We start from the raw sequence: 25,734 nt of genomic DNA, 5'->3' as shown, positions 1-25,734 counted from the left end.
AAGGTAAATGATGCATGCAAAGGATGTAAATGATGCTTGCATCGGAGGAATAGTTTGTTTAACATGTTGTCAACCAGGTAAAAAAACCTGTTAAAAATGTTTTGAGAAAAACGCATTCAAAGTTTTGCTGAAGGATAATTCAACATACAAACTGTTTCAAACGGTTTCACATAAAATGATCTATCTCCGTCAATTGTTCGAGTTTCTTTAAAACATTTTGTTAAAGCATTCAACAAGTGCATCTTTCAAAAAATTAAATAAAAAAGTTTTTTTTTTTTTTAGTGTCCTGGTGCCTTAATGCCTTATTTAGGATTTGATCAAGGGAACATGGAGGCGTTTGGGGGCCCCCAGGACTAGGGGCCCGGGCGGACCGCCCCCCCGCCCCCTTCGCACCACCCCCCTTAGTCCGCCACTGGTCATTGTCCCAACAATTTAGATTAAAATCAGTAGCTTTTAATGCCAGGTGTTGCTCCTGGCCTCATCGGACTACGGGACTATATTACTGTAAACATACCGCTATATGTAAATTTTGTAAAATTCTTTTGATATAGTTATTATTACATTTTCCTGTTTATTTTTGCTAATTTTATTGGCATTATGTATATCTCTTTCATGTATAATTATTGTTTATAATGATCTACCTTTTTTTCGAGGATGACCTGTAAATAACGCGACAGTATAAATCTATTTCGCAATTTTCTTCTTTTATTGTGTTTTGTATTATTGTTTTTACAGAGTTAAGTGCTTGCTGGTAGCAGAACTGAACTGATTTCTTTTTTTTGTTCTGTCCGGTGTACCCCAACTCTGGGGTGGCATAAGACCTCGTCCGTGCATACCCATCTTGGACGACCATTTCGCGATGAGGGATTGGTGCCGTCGCCTGCCATCAGTGCCTCCCCTGAGGCCAGGAAGGGACTGAGGATGGGCTGATCGTTAATTGGTGACCTTCCGCCCTGCCTCCAGGTTCTCCGACGCTTTCTCCTCATGGTCTTTGGTATCTTCCCAACCCCAACTTACATCTTTCGTCGAGGCACAACCGGTTTCCTGGCTTAGGGGCGCGGAACCTGATCCTCGTGAAACCTATCCAATGCCCTGCTTTCTCTCCCTAGGACTGTCTGGAAGCGGGTGACGACACCCCCTCACAAAAAATGAGGTGTACATTTCACCATTTTCTTTTGTCTCATAATTTTTCATTTTTGCAGGTGGCTGTAAATTATTATTTTTACCCGTTATTGTTGATACCTTGTACCTATGACTTGTTACTAACCAAATAGAGTAGATTTTACCAACAGGTTACTAATACGCAGCACTTGCATACTGCGAATAACATTGTATGCATGGACATTTTGGAGGTCTTGTTTTGAAATTTTAAATGTAGACTCGTTATATCAAAAAAATTAGCGTCCTTGAGAGAGCTCTGAAGGGGTACCATCAGTACCTAAAACAGGGCGGGGAAGTGGTGGGCCTCCTCCAGAATGTCCCAACAATATTTAAAAGAAAACCCTTTAGTATTTTCTTAAACGGAAATATTTTAGTATTGTTTAAAACAGAAACCTTTAAAACATATCAGCTTAACCGGCTAGTAGCTAAGTGGACAAATGCGTTGGATTCCCACTCTCGAGTCGCGAATTCAAACAACTGCTAGCTAAACCCTCCATCATTGCACAAGCAACATTTTCCGCTTAAACAAAAATCTGAATATTTTATAGTTCTGTGTCATCAAGAAGTTTATCATTTTTACATTTAGCCACGACCACCTCCGACATTGGGGCCTATGGAAAATTTGATGTATTTCTACTGTGTTCTCAAAGTGTACCATTTTCACAGCATCAAAAAAGATGAATTTTGCCTAAAAGGAACTAATTTTTAGGTTTAACCTCCCTACCCCTTATATACGGCCTTTCAATTAAAACTTAATTTGAAACATTCGCGCCAATTCTTTGCAAGGGTATGCAGAAAAATCGAACGTCATACTATCATCATACACACTACTCCTCGATTTATCCACACTCTCGTCTTTGAAATGATCATTTGTTTCAAATGTTCTTTCATCCATCGCACGTCGTGTATTCTCCTTGCCCTTCTTATTCGGTATTTCATCCAATATCTACAAATCATCCGAATAATATCGAAGCACATAGCATTTCCGCAAAAATCTGTCAATTTTATATCATTTTTTATTTTTACTAAAAAAGCACCCTTGTGGGTCGAAGAGCCATAAAAAAGAGCGAGAAGAAAAATATTTTAGTTGATCAATAATGCAGCTCACAAGAAAAATATACTTTTTATTTCCATTTTCGATTATGGCAATTGGCCAAGATTATGGTTGGTTTTTCTATGGGTTTGTTTTGTAAAATCAATACAGGATCTTGCGGAGGTTTGACAGGTGTCAAAAATTAAAATGGATTTCAACGTAAAAAAGTTAGTAAAAGAAGCTGGCACAGCTCTCAGCAGAGTGGTTCAGGTAAATATGAATATTAGCTTCATATTCAAATGGTTTCTACGTTACCATAAGTATCAATACATTCTTGTCATTTAAGGCGTAACGAGTGACTCAGAATTTCTTCCTTTATCTGAATTCACAATTTCCCCATTATATTGAGAAACAAACGATATTTATTTAATAGAATCGCATATAAAAATGATAAGACTAAGGCACGAGTTTGTTTTACGTGAAATAAAATCGCATGTTTAATTTTTGCAGCTTACAGAAGAAAAATTGGGTACTTCTGAAAAAACAGAGCTCGATGCTCAGTTTGAGAACTTGGCAGAGAAGTCTGACCTGACCAGGCAATGGACCGAGAAGCTGGTCAGAGACACAGTGGCCGTCCTCACACCAAACCCTGGCAACAGGGTAGAAGACTTTATATTCGAAAAGATTGAGAAGAAGAAACCAAATAGATTGAGTAATCTGGAATATCTCGGTTTGGATATGATTGAGGTTTGTCTACAAACTTATTACTTCACTATTGCCTGTTAAAAAGAATATTGTTTACTTGGAACAGAGATTTTCACTGGTGAATTAAGATTCAGATGAAGTATTAGTATTTATTTATAATATTTTGTGTTATGTAACTTTAGAGAAAATAAATCTGAACATTCTGTGCCGTTCATCCCTGATATGTTATTTGCAGGGGCGTGCAGTTCAGCCCATGGAGGCTGTAAAACTTTGCATAGATTTTTTTTTGTTTCAATAATACTTACACGAAGAATTGTTAATTATCTGTCTTCTTTTCTTGGGGCATGCACAGCTTAACAGCCTCTATGGACTGCAACCCCTTGTTTACATTCACCCATATAGAAGTCACTTCGCAGATTCAAGTTCTAAATATGTTTCCTCCGTCCTACAACAAAGTTCACTTCAAAAGCTAAGATCTCTTCTTCCTCCCTTAAAACACCTTTACACAGAGTCTCCAGGGAAACGAAAATAGTTAAAGGCCCTAGAGGATTTCCTCAGATATTTATTGACCCTTTGAGCTATATTTTAGAAATGTTAATGCTAAACATAATTATATGTTTTTAGGCTGGCAACGAATTTGGCTCGGGAACTCCATATGGAAGTGCCCTGATCAAGGTGGGGGCATACCAGCAGAAGCTGGGTCAGTGCGAGAGAGACATGATTGGCACAGCGGGCCTGTGCTACATACAGCCTCTACGCAAGTTTCTGGACGGAGAGATGAAGACTGTCTTCAAGGAGAGAGGTGTCCTGGAGAGCAAACGGTGAGTTTATACTTCCCGAGTAATCAAGCCATAAAGGTATTATGATAAACATAGAGCCAGTGAGATGGTGATACACTCAACATTAGAGATTTTTCTAATGCGATGGAGTAGGGATGGAGGGTGTTGATAGAACCTTTCTTTTCAGATCTAGTCTTCAATCGTAGCTTTTTTATGTGAATACTGCACAAGTATTAAGGATTAACGCAAATCAAGCAATGTTTCGATTCCTGATGGTGGTCTTTATTTAGTTATTTATATTGTAGAAACAAAACAATACATTAGTTAGAGTAATGAAACAATTTACAGATATTAAAAAAATATTTTTACAGTGGGTACCTATGTTATATTTCTTTGCAATTTCTCATTTGTGATAGGTATATTTAGTAATTACCGGGTGACGTACGCAAGCTGTGTAGTGTATAAGTGTGTTTGTAGGTGTGAGAACTGGTGATCTGTGAGGTGATAGGTATTGAACAGTTTATATCATTGACATGATGCTCCTTTTCAGAGGCAGCTCTAGAATTCCAGAAGTTAAGGTCAATCGAAAAAAAAAGAATATTAAATGTCAATACATATTGCTAATGCGTAGTGAATATTATAAAAACGCCAATGTATGTAATTAATTTCCTGGTACTCGCACATATTCTGAAGCCGGTAGTACAATATTGCTTTATTTAAGATTGTTCATCTAATTATCTACACATATAACTAATTAATGTTTTTTTCTTTTGAAAGATCTTTTCCTCCTGAAAGTTTTTAAATCACTAACTCAATTCTCAGTCCATTGCTTCTAAGTAGATTTAAAAAGTAAACAATTAGAGCAAAAGTACTTATATGTTCATTTTATTGCACCTGCAAAACCACTGACAAAAATTATAACTTTTTGTTTTAAAATATTGCATTTAACCTCATTATTTTTCTCTCTTAACATAAACGAATTGTCACTTTATTTGAATACGTTGGTTATGATTCAATGAATTGTTTGCGATTTCTTTTAATATGATATCCACAGAATTTGACATTTTAAATTATTCCATGCAAATTACGTCAACAATGGAAAACATAATTTTGCAAACTAATATTCAAGTTCAAGATGGCTATCACACAAAAAACTTTCGACTGACATTTTTCCACATCTCCCTCTAATACCTTAATAATCCTAGGTCGTAGATATCTCTATCTCACTGCGGTCATGTCCAAAATGACCTTAAAAATAAATTTTGTGTGATACTAAGCATACGTCAGACATGATATTGTTTACCTCCTTTGTCTCTATAGCCAAGAGAAAGAAAGGCAATTGGTTTGGGTCTAAATTTAAAGTGACCCACGGTAGGTACATACGTACGTATAGCTTCTCATTTGGACGCTAGATGCCACTAAAACGAATCGAAAAAATCGAAAAAAAAAATAATCGGGTAGTTTTTTAAATCCTTTTTTTAATATTAATACTATTGCAGCATATTTTTGGGAGGTCATTGACCAAATGACCTTCTTAGAAGAGCCACTACTGCTCCTTTTAAATATGGGCAGTGATTCTGTAAAATTGACCATGTTAGAGTTTAGACAGTTTAACTAGGATGATAATGATCGTATCGGTTTCATGATAACTCCTCAAAATGACAATTCAACACACCTATAAAAAGTGCTATAAAGTTATGAAAAGTGATGAAACAAAAACTAGGTTAAATAATTACATATTTGAAAAGTGATATGAAAAGTGATGAAACAAAAACTAGGTTAAATATGTAATTATTTAACCTAGTTTTTGTTTCATCACTTTTCATAACTTTATAGCACTTTTTATAGGTGTGTTGAATTGTCATTTTGAGAAGTTATAAAGTTTTAAATATGTAATTATTTAACCTAGTTTTTGTTTCATCACTTTTCATAACTTTATAGCACTTTTTATAGGTGTGTTGAATTGTCATTTTGAGAAGTTATCATGGAACCGATCGTATCTACCACTCTGGGTAAGGTATGTAGTTAAAGTCATTTCAACAATGTTTCGATTCCGAATGGTGGTTTTAAGCAGGGCGATACTGGGCGTATCGACCACTCTGCGTAAGGTAGTTAAAGTTATTTCAAAAACATTTCAATTCTGAATCTTGATTATTCGGGCCATACTAAGTTCTGCAATTTGGAAGTTATTAACTACAATGTTTAATGCAACTATGGTTAATCTTAACCACACATTTTATCCTACATCGAACTTTCATAAGTATTACTTGACTCTGATGTCAGCGAAATAGCCCACGAAAAAGTTATGAAACATGTTCTTACTAACTTCGCTTATCTGGCAATTAATTACCTACAATTTTATGCATTACACAAAATTGAGTCTAAAACTAGCATCACAAAACTAGAGTCTAACAGTCTTATTAAAATTGATGAACTACCGTGTATGTGGAAACCTTGCTAATTTAAACGTAATATAGAAACTGGCATAATAGAGTTCATGGAAAGATGTATAAGATAACACACAGTAGCACGAGGGAACCAATAATACAGTTCCGATTTATCACATAAAATACTGACAGACTTTTGTAGAGCTATCCATTTATATTTTATTATTATTAAAAGATGCAATTATTATTATATTGATAATTTTAAGGCTTAATAACCTGTACTTATCATTTTCAAAACAGGAAGTTTTAAGTATGCCATAACAATAACTTGCTACTACAACAAGGGATAATATTTTTAATGCTGTATACTGATTGGAATTCTGTAGTTATAATAATATTACGTATGTATGGGCATGTAAGCACTTAGTTGAATATTGCATTCCTACTGAATGAACAGTGTTGTGAACAATCGATTGTTGATTTCATATATTTATTAAATGACTTCAGCATTATTGGATAATATTTTCAATTATTTTAAATGCGTCGGATATCTACCCAGGTATCATGCTAATCCTCTTTAATCCCCTGCTAGCTAAGTCCTCCATCATTGCACAAGCCATTTTTTAAGATGATGGCAGGAGGTTTTCAAATATTTTCAGGTTATTCGTAGCCTGGGAATGTTTGTCTTTCTCTTTATCCTCAGCATGGGAGATTACAGTGAGGATATTATTATCTCTATTTGTGTCAAAAAAGAAAGATAATATAATGTTGATTATTATTATTAACAAATAATAAAATGAACACATTTTCAATTTAAATGGAATAACTTTTGAAGGTTATGGGTTTTTTTTTAACGTAATTTTTTATTATTTTTGGAATAACAATGAGTAAAACCTCAAATTGTAATATTTAATTATTGAAGACGATTCTTTGAAGACAGCGATTCCTAAACGAAAATTTGAAACAGAAAAATCTGAAAAAGATACGTCACCTCTAGGACTTGAACTCAGTTGGTAGAGAGGTGCCACGGCAAGGCGAGGGTTCTGGGTTCAAGTCCTAGATGTGATCGTAAATTTGGGAAAAAAATTATTGTGAAGATTAATTTATACTTTGCACAAAAGAAGGAGGGAACCACTTGACTGGACTTAATTATTAACTGGCAGATGACATTATTATTGCTTAATATTTTCAGACTTGATCTTGACGCGTGCAAAAACAGAGTGCGCAAAGCTCGCAGTATGATTGGCCAACAGTCTGTAAGTCTAAATGCTATTTTTTTAATAAATTTTCTATGCTACCTTCTTCATAATTTTTTCTATATCAGCACTGTTTGAAGTAAAAATGTTTCCTATATGTAATTTAAGACCTACCCCAAAAATATTAAAATGATGAAAATACAAAAAATCTGTAATCATTTCATTTGTTAAATTATTTTTTCAAGTTACAGATTCCTTTCGCACTGCCGTGAGAAAAATCCATTCACTGTTCGCGTTTCGTTACTTTTTCCTGATTTTTGCGATATTCCAGAATAAAAAGGTTTTCATTGGTGTTTTTGTAGTTGTGGAAAATCACCAATCAGAAAAAAAAGTTCTGGCGCCACTGAATGCAATTGTTGTTACTAAAATATTATATTGTGACACTAATTGCAATTAGTTATGGACCGTATAAAAATGATTATGGATATCAATGGAAGAGTAACTTCTATATTACCCATTAAACATTTTATTTTTATAACGTTACCATTTTTTTGGGGAAGGCCTTTGAGCTGTCATGTTTTTTAAAATGTTCTTATTATAACCAATGATATTACAAACATATAGACACATTATTGTCTCGCTAAATGTGGCAAGTAACAAACAAACTTACGTTCCTAGTAAATTCTTATTTCATGTAAGACGAAGATAAACATTCAAAGAATATGGGTGTGTGAACGAAATAGATATAGAACCAAGCAGGTTTTATGTATTTAAAAGTTGCATTGAAAGGTACATTCTACATCGACTTCTCCAAAGCTTTTGACACCGTGAATCACGATATCTTACTCATAAAACTTGCCCAGATGGGTTTTTCACTTCGGATGTTAGAGTTTTTTAAAAGTTACCTCAAGAACAGAAAACAATTTGTCACTCACGGAATCTTCCAAGCTGCCGAATTTCTTGTTTTTTCTGGGGTTCCCCAAGGATCGATCCTAGGGCCTCTTCTTTTTTCCATTTTCATTAATGACATTGCTGAAGTCATTCGTTTTTCTCGCTTTCTGCTGTTCGCTGACGATCTAAAATTATTTCTTCTAATAAGAAATATTGAGGACTGCCTGCACCTTCAAGCTGATGTTGATAACATTTCAGAATGGAGTCAACGAAACAAGCTTCATTTCAATGTCATGAAATGCGTAGTTCTGACTTTCACCAGAGCATTTAGTCTCACATACCACAGGTACACTATGCTCGGTCATAATCTCAAACGAGTTTCAAACATAAAGGATCTTGGGATTATGTATGAGAATAAGTTGACATTTCGTCCTCATATCGAAGGGGTGTGCCAGTCGGCCTTAAAAATGTTAGGGTTTGTTCTCCGAACCGTCAGAGTATTTCGGGATACCCGTGCTCTGAAGATTTTATACTTCTCCCTGGTCCGCAGTAGGCTGGAGAGTGGTTCGCTTATCTGGAATCCTCATGAGGCGGGGTGCTCCCTCATGTTGGAGAGGGTTCAAAAAAAGTTTCCAAGATTTCTTTACATGAGGGAGTACGGCCACTATCCATGGCTCTACCCGACGAACTTTCTTCTGGGCATGCTGGGACTTCACTCCCTGCAGCTCAGAAGGGAGGGGTATGCCGCTACCCACTTATTCAGACTGCTGCGAGGCTATATTGAGAACTCAGCCATTTTGGAGCGCGTGAGTCTCTATGTTCCAGATGACTATCTTAGACAACGTCATCATAGATTATTCTATCTTCCTGCCTGCAGAACTAACCTGCCAATGGTTCTCCCGGTAGGGAGGAGTATATTGCTCCTGAACCAAATCTCCTCCGAGATTGATATATTTGGCGTCAGTGAGGAGAGATTCAGAAGGGAAATTCTTCTGATTCTTGAAAGAGTCTCTCCACATTGACGAGATCTTTCACCACTGCCTGAATTTTTTTTGGAAATTCCACATTTCTTGAAATTTCTTTTTCTATGTATAAATACTTAAAACCATCTTTTGTAAAATTTATATAACCTAATTTCTTATATGTATTAAATCCTAATTTGTAATTGTGTAAGAAATTAATAAAAAAATTATTATTATTATTATTATTATTATTATTATTATCACTGGTGTGATTAAGATGACAATACGCTTAAGAGGAACGGTTGCATGGCGTTTTTCATACAAAATTTAAACTTGAATTTGAAGCCAAGATACTTGACTAAACTGAAAAATTGTTTTCTTTTTATTATTAAAAATGTAGCAAATATCTAATGCTTAAAAATTATTGAAAATAAGACAATTTAAGAATTCAGTTTTTCTTGATGTTAGAGCCAACATTGACATTTTTTTCCTAACTGTAATTATTAAATTAATTTTGTCCTAACTTATATGTAAATATAATGAAATATAAAATTAAAAACTATTATAAAAGCATTTTGATGGGCTTAAATTTAAATTACAAACGACCGATTAACTTGGAACACAAATTTGTCACATGTAAATTTAAAATTTCGACCCAAAAATAGCTAAAATAAAATAAAATATTTAATTTTATATTTCATTCTATTTACAGAGGAGGTAGGGTAAGATATTTTTTGTAATAATTACCATTAATTATTATTAAATTGTCAATGTTGCCTCAACAATAAAAAAAAATTGAATTCCTTAACCCCTTCAGTAATCATTTAAAAATTAAAAATGGAAAAAGAAACACCTTTTTTTTTATCAATGAATTTTATTTACTCAAAATACATATCCTCATATAAAAGCCATTTCGGGCTCAAAATGGGACTATTGATGTTGTGGAAAAAATAATTAAATTTTTTTTTTAGTATGAATTCCGAATTCTGGCACATAATAGCCGCCCGAGTATACTCGGGCGTGGTCCTTAAGAGGTTAATGGCCTATATTTTATAATTTGAAACACAAATACTTCTGTGCAGCACATATTTGTACTAGGTATTTGCTATACCTTTTGATTAAAAAATAATTATTTTGTTATTTGATTATTTTGGCTTCAAATCCAAATTAAAGTTTTGTATGAAAAAGGCCGCGCAGCCATTCCTCCTTAACCCCTTCAGTAAACATTAAAAATTAAAAAAAAACAACCTTTTTTAAATTATGAATGAACTTTATTTACTGAACATATATCCTTTATAAAAGCCATTAAGGGACCAAAATGGGATTGAACATTGATCTTATGGTGCTTAGTGTGGGCAAAGAAATTCATAAAATACATTCATTTTTATTTATATACAGGGTTTTCCAATAAGAGGTGTTATTTTGATATTCAATCGTAAAAGATCAGTGTGGCACGTAGCGCCGTCTTGTTGAATGTAAACGTTGTCCAGATCAGTACCATCCAATTCCGGCCATAAAAAATCATTAATCATCTCTCGATAGCGCAATCCATTCGCCGTAACTGTTGCTCCAGCCTCATTTTCGAAAAAGTAATGTCCAATGACTCCGCCGGACCACAAACCGCACCAAAAAGTCACACGTTGAGGATAGAGAGGCTTTTCAACATTAACTCTTGGGTTTTCCGAGCCCCAGATGCGACAATTTTGCTTGTTGACGAAGCCACCGAGGTGGAAATGGGCCTCATCACTCAAGATGATTTACATTTGATTCACTCAAGTGAATTTTAATAATTTCAATGCGTTGTTGAAGCGTGTATCGTTCCATTTTTATTAATGGCGTAGTTTCTACTTGTCAAATGTCAAAAAATGACAGCTTCAAAAGTAACATCTGCCGAAATAGCGGGCTATTCAAAATAACACCTCTTATTGGAATACCCTGTATATTATTATAATTTTTTTTTTTTTAATACACGCAACCTCGCTTCTCAAAACACTGTGCAGTACGAACAATGCGTGTTGTCACCCAATTTGCGAAGATTGGGAGATAGTGAAAGTGGTACCTCGTTTAAAGCATCGCAGCTGTCTTTTGTCTCGCTTCCACTTACCATAAATCTTATTTATTTTCACCAGAGTGGTTTTTTCTGCAGGTAGAGTTTGCCCGAGTTATCTCAGGTGTGGGATTTTTCACACATATATACTCGGGCGTGGTCCTTAACTAAAAAGAATATGGAACACTGTATAAGACTACCTACTGTCAGTAGGTTTTGCTTCTTATACTTATGTGTTGCTAAGTTAGGTATCTCACTTTCTCTAATGGTGCTAAAATCTTCAGGAAACAAATGAAATATTATTTCTTGGCTTTTACTAGTGTTTGCCATGTAATGGAAACACTATCCATTAACACACTTTTTTGACACTCATTTACACAATTTGGTTAGAGATAGCACACAACCTCAGGTGGCACATGACAGTTTAGTACTGAATCGAACGGACGGCAACTAAGCTAATTACCGTATATTTTGCTTGCCACTTTGAGATCTCTTCAACATGTCTTTAAGTTTTGTAATGTCATTGATTATACCTTTATATTCGTTTCAAGTCTTTTTAAATTTTGCATTATGTAAGGTAGGTGCGGCGAAACAGCAACAACGTTTATGAATTTCACAATATACAATGTATGTTTATTGATATGTAATGCAATATCATTAACATACTTTTGTAATGTTTAAAACATTTTTAAAAATTCATCAAGAAAATTTTCAACATGTCACAGTAGCAGAAGTATCTTCAAAATTTAAACTATGCAAAGCATAATTTTGTAGTGAAATTTTTTTGTAATTAAAACTAATGAATTTCTATTTTGTTTTAATGCTACGAGAAGGATGGTATCACACCAGAGCTAATGTTAGAGCAGGTAAATAAATATGTCTGAACTTCGATTAAAGTGCTGCTTTGAAAAATGACTGGCTTTTAGAAATGCTTTATATTATTATTAAAATGAATGTGTTTGTTTGTGTTCCTCTCTTCTATCTCATATTTAAAAATATTAAAGTAAATTTATTAAATGTTTATTCTCTCTCCCTAGTATTATTTTCAGTTATATGCCTTGATGATTTACATTTTTTCTCTACATGTTTATACATTAAATTTATTTCATTCTGAATTGTCTGTCTTGACTTACCTTCTAAATTTAAAGAAATTTCTCGAATCTTGTTAAAAATTCAAACAAACACCGACTCGATATATTATTCGACGATAAAGATACAAAATATTTTTGTTTGGACTGTCAAAAACTCTAAATACTTGTGTTTGGACAATCAAAAACTCTAAATACTTGTGTTTGGACTGTCAAAAATTCAAAATACTTGTGTTTGGACTGTCAACAACTCTAAATACTTGTGTTTGGACTGTCAAAAATTTAAAATACTTGTGTTTGGACTGTAAACATCAAAAAAATCTACATTTTGAGTGTCAATAACACAAAATACACATCTTTTGTTGTCAACTATTCAAAAGATATGTACATATATTTTGACTGTAAACATTGCAAAAGACAAGTCTTTTTTCCTTCAATTATGTTACATATGTATATATATCTTAGATTCATTGAAGATATGCTAAAATCAATAGGAGTATGATACACAGATTTCAAAGAAAACCAAAAACATAATTTTGACTAAGGCATTTTGCCTCCGACGGCTCAGGGTATCTAGCGTGGTCGATCGGTAAAGGATTTTTCGATAAAGTCAATAACTTGTCATTGTTCCCGAGCACAACTGCAGATCGCTAACGCACAAACAACAGTTCTTGTTGAGTAAATTAAGAACACTTAGAAAGGGTTGTTTAGGAGAATTTGAAAAATTCTTCAAATTTCAAAGTTAATTTCCAAGTTCTGTGAAAAAAATGTCAAGTTCTGTTATTATTTCAGTTCTGTCAAGCAACTAAACTATAATGATATAATAATAGAACTTAGATAGGACTTTCGCAGAACTCGAAAATGAACGTTGAAATTTGATGAATTGTTCAAATTCTCCGAAACAACCCGTCCTTAGTCTTTGTGAACTGTTGTTTAATAATAATAGCCATTTTTTTGAAAAATCATCTCAAGGGCGCTGTAAAGCTTGTTCAATATGCAGTCATACTCGGGAACGATGACAAGTTACCGACGTTATCTTTATTACTTTATCAAAGTCTTTATCGATCGACCGTGCTAGGTACCTAGGCAGGCCAATGAAATTGATTCTCTTCTGTTCAAGAAAGTATTTCGATGTTGGATCAATTTCACCCGAAGTAAGTTTAATTTTATCTTATTTCGGGCAAACAGACATGCCCTCAACACACTTCTATCGGTTTATCTCTCAAGTGAGACTGTATAAATTACAACTCTTAACTGGCACAAACTAATACAAAATTGTTGGCTTATTTCAGGCAGAGCGTGACTTGAGAGTAGCACAGTCGGAGTTTGACCGCCAGGCCGAGATAACCAAGCTGCTACTGGAGGGTATCGCTGGCTCCGGGGCCGCCCACCTGCGCCATCTGCACGAGCTGGTGGCCACGCAGGTGCGTCACTATGCGCAGTGCCACCACATACTGCAAGAGTTGCAGAAAGATCTCGTTGCGTGAGTTATAACTTTATTGATGTTTTATACAATATCCAAGGTATTTAGCCAGTCAAAGATCAGCAATAAAAAAATTGGCTTAAGATATAAATCGAATTAACCCGTGGTTTACCTGAGTAGCCATCCAATAAATACCAGTTGCTTGGGCAAGCTTATCACGGCGCCCTTCGCTATGGATCTTTTAGATTGATATTAATCACCAATTATGATAGCTTGTTGACTATGCAAGTTACGTGCATAGAATCAATTTAGTAAATAAATAAATAGTTGAAAAAGGAAATTCGGAAATATTTCTCATATTTTATGGAAATTGGTAAAATTTACTTATTTCAATGAAATTCTCTTACTAGATGATCAGAAAAATTATAAGGATTTCATGGATTCCAAATAATGTAACATTTTGTAGAAATCTACTTTTTATTGATTTTCGGCATTCTTGAAAACACATTAGTAAATACAGGAACTATAATAATCCCTGGTTTCAAGAATTTGTAATTCATGGGCAAATAAGAATGCTCCATTTAATTGGCCATATCTCTGAACCAATCATAATTTGTCCAGTTCAACAATTCTGTGAAATCCATCAGTATCCATCCATCAAATGACTCGAATTCGATTTAACGAATCGGATTAAATCTAAACCACGGGTTAAATCCCTGATTTTATTCCCCCTTTCAATGCATTGATTGACCATAGTCCAGAGTCTTTACACGATAATTGGACGCTAACTGACTGAATTCCTTGAACGTTTAAAACTTAATATTTATATGTGCTTCTTAAGCCATGTACTCATGCTGTAACTGTAGCCAGGCTCTAGTGTGTACATGATGTCCTCACCACTGTAATCGCAATGGCGAGCTGACGTAGAGCGCCCTTTTATTTGCAGCAAAAAATCAATGATAATAGTTACGGGAGAAACATTTATTTTGTTTATAACTTTCAAGTGGTTCAATAAGTTCGTTTACTGTTAATTAAGCGTCTTTACCGTCCGTAGAAATGAATTGTTATCATTATTAATAGCACTTTGTAATGAAGAATTGGTAGTATTTTTGGTTAGTAGGGTTGGGTTAAAAACAGATTAGATCTATATTTCAACTTTTTTTGTTATTTGTTTTTGGGGTGTTATGCCGTGTTGCGCTAACTCCTTCTTTAGCCAACGTTTCGGACAGCATTGCAGTGTCCATCATCAGGGCAGATGTGTTATTTGAGGTTGTGTTAAAATGTGAGCTTAAGTATGAGGTTGAGATACCGTGTTGCCAGCTCCAACCCTCTGAGCTAACATTAATGTATCATTTTTTTTTATTATTATTTAAAATGGTTTTTATTCGTTTAGCTCTGGTGTATCCGTCAATTACCGGATACCAAGAACTATTGAGCTTAGCTCCATCGTCTCTATTAATGTTTACGGGATTTTTATGAATTTCAATGGCTTCCGTAATCAGCCGTGCTCTATAAGTTTTGGGTCTCCCCAGGATTTCAGGAACAAATCCAAAATAATGCCCGGTGTCAATCAAATGCTCGGCAATTGCCGATTTGTCAGGGTGGCCAAGTTTACAAGCTCTGAAGTGTTCTGAAATCCTTTTGGAGATAGTCCGCTCTGTCTGGCCTATATAGACTTTGTCACATCCGGAACAGCTGAGTTTATACACCCCATCTGTTTCCAGAGGAAACTTAGTCTTTGCAGACCTCAGTAAGTCCTGTATTTTAGTTGTTGTTCCGAAGACAGTCTTGATATTTTCCTTTCTCAATAGCCTGGCAATTCTGTCTGTCACATTGTGCACATAAGGCAGGAAGGCACAGCCTTTCGACTCTTGTTCAATTCTGTCTTCGTTTGGTGCAGATTTGGCTCTTATGATTTGCCTAGTCTGACTTGCTGGGTAACCGTTACGCTCCAGTGCATCGGTCAGCTTCGTAAGTTCCGCTCCGATTTTATGTTCTTCACATATTCTGGTCGCTCGGGTCACCAATGTATGGATAAGTCCTCTCTTCTGCGCTGGGTGGTGGTGTGAATCAGCGTGTAAGTACCGATTCGTATGGGTTGGTTTCCTATATACAGTATGCCCTAGGCTACCATCGTGTTTACGCATCACCTCCACATCTAGAAAAGGCAGGATTTTATCTTCGTTTTCCAGTTCCATTGTGAATTTAATTTTGCTGTGGAGAGAATTAAGATGGTCCAGGAATTCGTTTAGTTTCTCCGTTCCATGAGGCCAAATAGCGAAGACATCGTCGACGTAGCGCCACCATACTTTAGGGACAGCCAAAGCTGTGTCGAGTGCCACTTCTTCAAACTTCTCCATAAAAAAGTTGGCTAGTACTGGCGATAACGGACTGCCCATCGCAACTCCCTCCAATTGCTCAAATAGTTCACCCTGAAACGCAAAGTATCCCGTTTTGAGGCAGTGTTCAAAAAGTTTGCAAATGTCTTCCTCATATATCTCCCTGAGCATTGTCATGGAGTCTTCTAGAGGCACATTTGTAAAAAGAGACACGACGTCAAAGCTGACCAGAATATCTCCTTCCTCAGTCTTAACTTTCTTGAGCTTACTAATCAGATCTGTTGAATCCTTAATCCACGATTCGGTTTTCCCAGTTTGCATCTGCAGTAATCTCGAGAGGTATTGGGAAAGTTTGTATGTAGGAGCACCAATAGCGCTGACAATCGGTCTCATTGGGATTTCCTTTTTATGTATTTTTGGGAGACCGTACAGGGCAGGAGTTCTAGAGGCTTTTACAAAAAGCTTAGACCAATCCTCTTTCCTGATGCTAGAAGCTTTCACTAGTTCCCTTGTCTTTATGTCAATCTTGTTGGTGGGGTTGTTTTTAATCTTCTTATAGGTGCCTGAATCGCACAAAAGGTCTTCCATCTTCTTTGTGTAGTCTGCCGTATTAATCACGACAGTGGCATTTCCTTTATCGGCTGGCAGAACCAAGATTTCCTCATTGGCGCGTAATTCTTTTAGGGCCGCAAACTCTCCTTTCGTGATATTGGGGCGGGGTATTTCAGCCCTTTTCAAAATATGGCAAGTCTCTTGCCGGATGTCCTCTGCTTGCACCTCTGACATTTTGTGTACTTTCATCATTGTATGTAGTGCATTCTCTACACCACATACGATGGATTCCACAGGTATCTTTTTGGGGGCCACTGCAAAATTCATCCCCTTTGCCAGCACAGACCTGGACCATCTTAATTCCTGGACCTTTGCCTGGACCATCTTAATTCTCTCCACAGCAAAATTAAATTCACAATGGAACTGGAAAACGAAGATAAAATCCTGCCTTTTCTAGATGTGGAGGTGATGCGTAAACACGATGGTAGCCTAGGGCATACTGTATATAGGAAACCAACCCATACGAATCGGTACTTACACGCTGATTCACACCACCACCCAGCGCAGAAGAGAGGACTTATCCATACATTGGTGACCCGAGCGACCAGAATATGTGAAGAACATAAAATCGGAGCGGAACTTACGAAGCTGACCGATGCACTGGAGCGTAACGGTTACCCAGCAAGTCAGACTAGGCAAATCATAAGAGCCAAATCTGCACCAAACGAAGACAGAATTGAACAAGAGTCGAAAGGCTGTGCCTTCCTGCCTTATGTGCACAATGTGACAGACAGAATTGCCAGGCTATTGAGAAAGGAAAATATCAAGACTGTCTTCGGAACAACAACTAAAATACAGGACTTACTGAGGTCTGCAAAGACTAAGTTTCCTCTGGAAACAGATGGGGTGTATAAACTCAGCTGTTCCGGATGTGACAAAGTCTATATAGGCCAGACAGAGCGGACTATCTCCAAAAGGATTTCAGAACACTTCAGAGCTTGTAAACTTGGCCACCCTGACAAATCGGCAATTGCCGAGCATTTGATTGACACCGGGCATTATTTTGGATTTGTTCCTGAAATCCTGGGGAGACCCAAAACTTATAGAGCACGGCTGATTACGGAAGCCATTGAAATTCATAAAAATCCCGTAAACATTAATAGAGACGATGGAGCTAAGCTCAATAGTTCTTGGTATCCGGTAATTGACGGATACACCAGAGCTAAACGAATAAAAACCATTTTAAATAATAATAAAAAAAAATGATACATTAATGTTAGCTCAGAGGGTTGGAGCTGGCAACACGGTATCTCAACCTCATACTTAAGCTCACATTTTAACACAACCTCAAATAACACATCTGCCCTGATGATGGACACTGCAATGCTGTCCGAAACGTTGGCTAAAGAAGGAGTTAGCGCAACACGGCATAACACCCCAAAAACAAATAACAAAAATACTTTTGGCCGTGAAAATCTTAAATCATATATATTTCAACTGTGTTCAATTATAATTGTATTGTGTGTTGTAATAATTTATTTTCACGACAGACATTTGTATATGTAACTCGATAGTTTTGTGTCTATTATTACATTATGTAAAATATGCTTGGGTTATGGTTTTGAATTTAACACAAATTTTGATTTCATTACTATATTTTAATAACAATGTAGTAACTTTATTTGCACGTAAAATGGATGTCTTAATGTGGAATGGTTATTATTACATCGGTGTTTTAATTTTTTTTTCTCTAAATCATAATGAGTAACAATATAGATTCAAGAACAATTCGCACTGCATGTCAATTTGCTGAGATGTAATTTTATAGAACACCGTACGTTTAGAAAAGAACTATGTATTAAACACAAAAATTTATAGACGGAAAATAACATAATTTCAATCAACAATGTTTTATTTATGCACTGTTTACATGCTTTAATAATAATAAATAATTGATAAAAATGGAGAGTTCAAGAATAATACCATTGCACTTAATGAAGTATTTTTTATTAATAATACATACTGATAATGATAATTGTTTAGCATCGAAGGAAATGTAATGCACTCTTTGATTATAATTGAAGTAAAACGACAATATGCTCAATGTTCACTTTGTATATATTTTCAATGTTATGCATAATTCTTGTATTTGAACAGAATCTAACACAAATTTCACTTTTGCACGAGTGTTTATATCTTCTTATTATTTTTAATGAGCTCTTCTTTCCACCGAGCCATCTTGAAAATGTTTTACGAATCATTTGCTTTTAATGAATATTACATGCGTAGTAAAATGAAACGTCCTTTGCAGTGAGGTCGATGCACCTCGTCTCCGAATCAACAGTGAAGATTACGATTTGGAAGGGAACCCACAACCCACCATGCAACAAGCTACTGACTTACAGGAAGCTACTGACATGCAACAATCTTCTAACAGCAACAACTAACCCCGCATATTAACCACACCTTGACCTAATGCATGTTACCACTAATTTATATTATTTAACCAACTAATTACCTATTGTAACCCTTACTTTTTGCTATAATCTCATTCAAAATTATATGAATTTACCTTCTACTTTAATATGTATTCAACTATCTAAGAATATCTTCGTAACCCTTTAAACTTTTGCCCTAGTTTTTTCCTATTTGTATAAGTGCTTTATTCATTCGAAAAAAAAATTGTCATGTATAAAATTAACAATTTTTGTATCGACTCTTTTCTACTTTTGCATGTTTAGTTGCGTTATTTATGTGTTCAATAGATTCTCTAAAATAAAGTTTATTCATTCTAATGACGTGAATACATTTGCGAGTCGAGCCTGGAATTACGGGAAAGGAACGAAGCAATAGCAAGTGGCTTGAAACGCAGCTTGCAGGTGCTTCGTTCATTTTCCACGATTAGAGACTCGGCTCGCAAATGTATCCACATCGTAATAAAGCTTGCAGCCTGCTAATTGTTCTAGTTTGATGATTTATCATCAAAAAAGTTATTATGACTTGCAAAATCTATTGAAATATTGAAAATGAAACGCTCTTCCAAAATAGTTATGATGTATTCATTTGATTAAGTTAGTGTTTTCTCTAACAGAGCCAGTACACATTATTTACTCAGAAAATTATAAGACTAATTTAGTTGAAGGTTAATGACATTTTCAATACAGTGAAACACTCTTAAGAAGTTTTCCAACGGTCCTGACAAAAAAAACTTCCTAAGTGAGATCCAAATTTGGAAATTTTTTTAAAATTTAGATTTTTTTCTAGTATTCTATGCATAGTTATTAGTTTTCTTTTTTTATAAATATAATAGGTAGAATGAATTAAAAATATTTTATTGTTTCCGGTTACAACAACATAACTTGCATATTTTTTCAATCATAGCAATCACAAAAATTTCGAGCTGCCACTGTGTAACTCGCTTGATCTGCTTCAACAAATTTGTACATTTTAAGTCTTTTGATAAAAGGTTCATTTTTGGTATCTATCTTGTGACACTACTTTCGGTTTATGATGTTTTTACTGTTGAACTTTTAAAACCTCGGATGGGACGCAAACAATAATAACAAAGTGATAAATTTTATGACTTTCGAAAAAAAGGGACCTTATCAGTTATAGTTTTCGTTTGTTATGGATTCACCAACGAACTTTTAAAACTTTTTAGGGGGGAAAAAAATCATGTTTCTTGCAGTTTTTTGTATGGAATTTCGTGTGACAAAAAGACAAAACTTCTTAAGTGTGAAAACTTCTCAAGTACGAACATTTTAAGCGAGCTTCACTGTACATGAATCTCGAGTGCATTGCAATAAAACATGGCCTTGATATTGTTCACCAGTTTGTAGTTGAAAATGTAGTCATGAAATTGGGACATATTATACCATAATTTTTAAGAATTAAAAATTTCATTATAAATTTTTTAAGCATTTAAATGTTGTGAATTATAATCATATATTATACACAATAACCAAATAATACTCGTAAAATTTCTCTTCCTATCTTTAATCTTTATATTATTATTTATTAATATTAATTCTTTGAATCTCAATATTATTGTATTTAATGGTTCAATAAAATACATATTTATATACTGTTGAAAATCTGGCATTTTTATTGCTTCTATTCAATTATTTTTTACTATTTAAAAAAAAACCCTTTCCCTGTATCTCTATATTATTAATTATATCTTACCAATACAATAATTAAGTTTTTCTGAGCCAAAGACCACTAAAATAATTTATATTATAGAGTGAAATTACCATGAAATACAAAAACGCTATGTTTATTAGGAGGGATTTGGTTCAAAATAAGTTCTAGCTCTACTTAATTATAATTTGTGCTTAAAAGTATTTATTTTGAGGTTATATGTAGTGACCTAATATGTATTGGTGGTGATGTATTAATCTTGCATGTGTATGTATTATTTATAAGTAACAATTATTTTGGGTGAAGGAGTTATCTATGAGTGCAAATCAACTGCTCTGAAAGGAAGTACGTGGACTCAATGTAATCAATATAGGTGCAGTGTAACTTTTGATAAATGTACAGAGTGTCCGTGGGTAATGTGCACTAACTTTGTGAGGTGATTCTTTAAGATGGTAGAAGTAAAAAAATAATAACTTTTAATAACCATTAATGTTTTCCCACACAAAAAGATTTTTCCTATATTTTTTTTCATACAAAGATTTCAACTTTTTACATGACAATTAACATTTAGACGTTGGAATTTTGATAAAAAGTTATTAATATTTTTTTTACGTGTACCTTGTAGAATATCACCTCCCGAAGCTAATGCACTTTTTAACAGCATAGAAAATTACACCAACCACATCATTTTTACCACGTCAATAACAAATGTGAAAAAGCTTTTAACATTCTAAAATAAATCAATTTGAAGCAGTCAAAATGGCGCTAATGTATTGAAACATAATTTTGTTATGTTATAAGTTATGATGTACCATAATTTTCTGATATGATAAGGTTCACAAACCGCGTAAGAGGCGTATCTGTGTAGTTATTTGTAGTTCTTAGTGCTATACTAACGATCGATGTGTATTATTTTAGTGTCAGGTTTGTAAAATAGTCGAAAGACAATGTATTAATTTGAATGAGACGATGGTTGGTGGTTGCTGCAGGTTGGGGGGACCACAGCCGTACGCCGCCGTCAATGTGTCGGAGATTCCCGACAGCCCCCCGGGTTCGCCCCGCTCGCAGAAAGCAAGAGTTATCTATGATTACGATGCCAAAGACTCTACAGAACTCACTCTATTTGCAAACGAGGTAATGTTAAACAACTTAAACTAATCCAACTATGTACTCCTGCTTAATATCTGACTTCGCCTGAGTTTCACGCTGTTTCAGCACAAGCCAAAAGAGAGCAATTATTTGAGTAGAAAATTTATTTTAAAAATATTGCCTTTTAGAGGACTCCGCTGTATTGCCGTCATAAGCAAAAAGGCAGCTAGGAATGTGCAAAAGTCAATGCTGTGCAGGCACAATGGGAGCAGTCCGCTCCGGGAGCCAACTTGCCAAGGTGCTAAGGAGCCAAGGTGCTGATAATACCTAACACCTAATATAGCGCCCTTGAGGTTAGGTTCAGGGGAGGCCCTGCTTTCTCATGTACTTTTTGTTATAATAGGTGACAGATCTCGTATTACAGTATGTGACTTTGGCTAATTCCTAGCTGCATTCTTGTAACAGCAGTATATGTAGTAGTTCCAGAGAGGTTGTACACAACATTTCTTTATAAGATGAAGGTGAAAAGAATTTTTATGACCAGATTACACTGAATTTTTCCATTAGCAAGAGTTTTGTGTAAATAAGTTTAGATCTTTAGAGCAGTGTACGTACAGAACAGAGCACACAATAAGAATATGGGTTGAAAACTGGTGAAAAAATTTTGTATTTGACTAATGAATGTTGCCTTATTCAGTCATACAAAAAAACTCAGGTAGGCAGGTACCTACCCAGCATAGCCAAATATTGTGCAGTCTCTGCAACATGAATGTTTCTTTATTCTTTGTTTGTTAAAATTTCAGATAATTTCTGTTTGGGAGTGCATGCTCCCTGATGCCGAGTATATGGTCGGGGAGAGGGGTCTCCAGCGCGGGAGGGTTCCCAAGTCATTCCTCGAACTTCTTCAATCATAATTTAACTATTTTTAATCTCAAATCTCATTGTGTTCTTATATTTTAGTTATCCGTAACATATTCCACCAATACTTAGATATTACTATTTGAATTTCATCGATTCAAACGACATGTTACATAATACCGCTCATTATTTAAATAATATATGTAATCTATATCATTTTCCGAAATATTGATAGCCAAAACACTATTTATAGGAGAACAAAATATTTCAATATGCTTGCTGTAACCACATTGAGTGAATTAATTATTTATATATATTTAATCATTGAAGAAGGTTATAATAATAAATCTAAATAAAAAAAAAGGTCAGTGGTTGAGTTGGCGTCGTGTTTGAGTCCCACCCAGGCGTCGTACGTTCAATTCCTCGGCTGGCTAAGTCCTCCATCACGACACAAGCAACATTTTCCGCTTACTGTGGTGGTAGTAGGAGATTTTCAAATATTGTCAGGTTATTCATAACCCGGGAATGTTTGTCTTTCTTTTTTAAAATAATATCAAACAGAACAATAAAAAAGGTAACGGTCGCGACTGGGAATCACACCCAGGATCCCTGTCTTACCGGGGTAATGTCTCTAACCACTCGGCCATTGTGATCTTTTTGTCATTTTTGTCGATTTCTTGTTCTGTTTCATGTTTTGTTTAGCTTTATTAGTATTATCTTCTTCTTTAATGATTGAATATTACATTGGTGATAATAACCTTCAAAAGTTAAAAAAAAAAAAAATTTGTATATATATTATGTTCAATGTTGTGATCTTAATATTAAATTGAAAAATCAATCAGGATTGCATGGAAATCTGCGAATGATTATTGTTTTATATTAAACGAAGATAAAAAAAGAAAATAAACTTGCTAAATAATTCAGTAAGTAAGATGATAATTTTTAATTTTCAAATTATAATTTTGAGAAAAAAGAAAATAGTATGATTGCAAAAGCTTTATAGTTATTGTTGTGCTTGGTAGATTCAAAATTAAACCAAAATATTGGTTTTGTTTAAAAACACAAACATAAAAAAAAAAGAAAATGGTTACATTTTCTGTATTTGGAAAAAATACATTCCTAACTGTCTGACAATAATACGTAAATATTTGCAATAAATATTATTGTCAGAATGCTAAATAAATACATTATATAATAAAGTATGATTTGTTGAATGTCTCGGGGTGTAATGTTGTCTCTAGAAGAATAGAATGCATATTAATACTAGTTCTAGTTGTAAAATCAATTTTGATGTCAATTCACAATAAGCACCTCTTTAAATATTTTGATTGTGCATTCTCGCATATGCTATGATATTTTTCAAGAATTAATGAATTGAATTACTCATCAATAGTTTATTTTATAAAATTATTTGTGTGTTCCCATTTATAAACTAGTTCTAATCTTATCATCACTTCGACTGCTCCGAACTTCGAATTCAACTATGTGTTAACCGTAGACATCCAAATTAATAGACTAGCTCATCAGAGAAACGGGAACGAACCAAGTTGCAAGGAGCACGGAGAAGGCGTGACCGTCTCCCTTTCTGTAAATTATCGATAAAAGAATCTGACAGTATTCAGGCAACTCGCATTGTAATATCGCCATTTAGTCTGTGAAAATGAATTCTGCTTACGAATCACTAGTCTTTTTTACAATGGCGCGCAAATTGCTGGCTGCTTAAAAAGCTTATCTATAAATCTCAAATCGGGTGAATAAAAGTTCGGGCTTGTTTCCAAAACTGAATATTTTAATTATACTTTAACAAATGTATTATAATTTACCCACCTCGTACATTTTTAGAACCATCGCAACCCGATTTGAAGACGGTTCGGTTTTTTAACCACCAAAGTCCTATATTGGACTGCGCTGCAAAACCGTTGCCTTACTTTGGCGTACTTTACTTTTCTGCACAGAGTCTGGTTATTTGGCGTTCAACGTACGTCTGATATCATTGATTATTTAAAACATTCTCGAACCCTCCAGGTGCCAAAAATATGGTCACATGGTTTGCCTCCAGCTCGTCAAAATGATACCATTTGCAAGTCTATTAATTTGGATGTCTATGGTTTTTAACTGAATTTTCAATTTGTTTAACACTTGTTATGCTGAATCTAATGATATATAACCTGTTATCTGATACTTTTTCTTCTTTGTTGAAAAGTCCAGGTAGCACTGTCCAAATACACAGGAACTAGTGCCACCAGAGTTCTAGTGCCACAAATTAGAATTCTTACCTGGATTTATTAATGCAAAATGTAACTAAATTTATATATAATATATTATATACTTTTTAATTTTATCTATGCGGTTGTCGCATATGCGATCCCCGTACGCAGATATCGCATAATTATGATCCATGAAGTTTCACTGAAACACGTACATATATTGTGTCGAAATGTGCCGTCTGAAGGGATTGCATTGAAAATGTTAAATCTGAATTATTTTTAGCAAACGGCGATTGAGAATAGTTTGGAGTTGTCGACTTTTAAAATAATATTACATAATATAATTGATCCATAAGTCCATCAATTTAAGACCTTTGAAAAGTCTGCTTGTTTATCTAATGGTTACTTACACCTATTCCCAATATTTGCTCATATTTTAGATTAATATTTCATTCCCATTGTTATGTATATTTTTAATAGGAATATTTTATTCCAAGGTTGTTTTATCAACGTGTTTGAATGATAGAGATCTTATATTTATTGATTATATTTTTTAAATTTACTTTTATTAGATGGAGCACCATTATGACTAAATGTGATGATAAAATTTTAGTATATTGAATATAGTCAATTGATCAACAATTTTAATTATTGTGTATTTTAGGCTAATAAAGATAATAATGTGTGTTATGAAATGATGACAATATATTCGTGTTTGAGCATTTATCAAGAATTTTCTGTTAAGATTTTAGTGTTTATTGTCCTTCAAATATGATATATTACTATTCTTATGATTATTACTGCAATATTTTATTAAAATAATTAGGATAAAATACTTATTTCCTATTACTATATAATAGTCAATCTCACTGCAATA

General features: G+C 34.4%; 1 protein-coding gene across 3 annotated transcripts; it reads left to right on the top strand.

Moving 5' to 3' along the window:
* Nucleotides 1-2,345: 2,345 nt before the first annotated feature.
* EndoB (SH3 domain containing GRB2 like, endophilin-B) lies at nucleotides 2,346-25,488 on the top strand. Of its 3 annotated transcripts, XM_089631439.1 has the most exons (8): nucleotides 2,346-2,464; nucleotides 2,705-2,941; nucleotides 3,524-3,720; nucleotides 7,258-7,321; nucleotides 11,995-12,027; nucleotides 13,542-13,732; nucleotides 21,693-21,837; nucleotides 22,596-25,488. In XM_089631439.1, exons 1-8 carry the CDS (start codon nucleotides 2,402-2,404, stop codon nucleotides 22,704-22,706), a joined length of 1,041 nt encoding a protein of 346 aa, XP_089487565.1. In that variant the 5' UTR covers nucleotides 2,346-2,401; the 3' UTR covers nucleotides 22,707-25,488. The 3 variants fall into 3 exon arrangements, with proteins under 3 accessions (XP_089487565.1, XP_089487566.1, XP_089487567.1); XM_089631440.1 differs by lacking the exon at nucleotides 11,995-12,027; XM_089631441.1 differs by lacking the exons at nucleotides 21,693-21,837; nucleotides 22,596-25,488 and adding an exon at nucleotides 18,875-20,598.
* The last annotated feature ends 246 nt before the right edge of the window (nucleotides 25,489-25,734 follow it).

This window comes from Hesperophylax consimilis, chromosome 4, assembly GCF_061612785.1.
Source record: "Hesperophylax consimilis isolate HC1 chromosome 4, BYU_Hcon_1.0, whole genome shotgun sequence".
In the NCBI taxonomy this organism is placed as follows: Eukaryota; Metazoa; Arthropoda; class Insecta; order Trichoptera; family Limnephilidae; genus Hesperophylax; species Hesperophylax consimilis.
The sequence above is the reverse complement of the archived record's forward strand: the minus strand, read 5'-3'. Positions and strand labels throughout refer to the sequence as shown.

Bases quoted from the DNA above. Each gene is read 5' to 3' on its own strand.
- EndoB (XM_089631439.1), top strand. From the start codon at position 2,402: ATGGATTTCAACGTAAAAAAGTTAGTAAAAGAAGCTGGCACAGCTCTC. The intron at 2,465-2,704 runs GTAAATATGAAT...TAATTTTTGCAG, and splicing joins CTCTCAGCAGAGTGGTTCAG to CTTACAGAAGAAAAATTGGG. The intron at 21,838-22,595 runs GTAATGTTAAAC...TTAAAATTTCAG, and splicing joins TCACTCTATTTGCAAACGAG to ATAATTTCTGTTTGGGAGTG.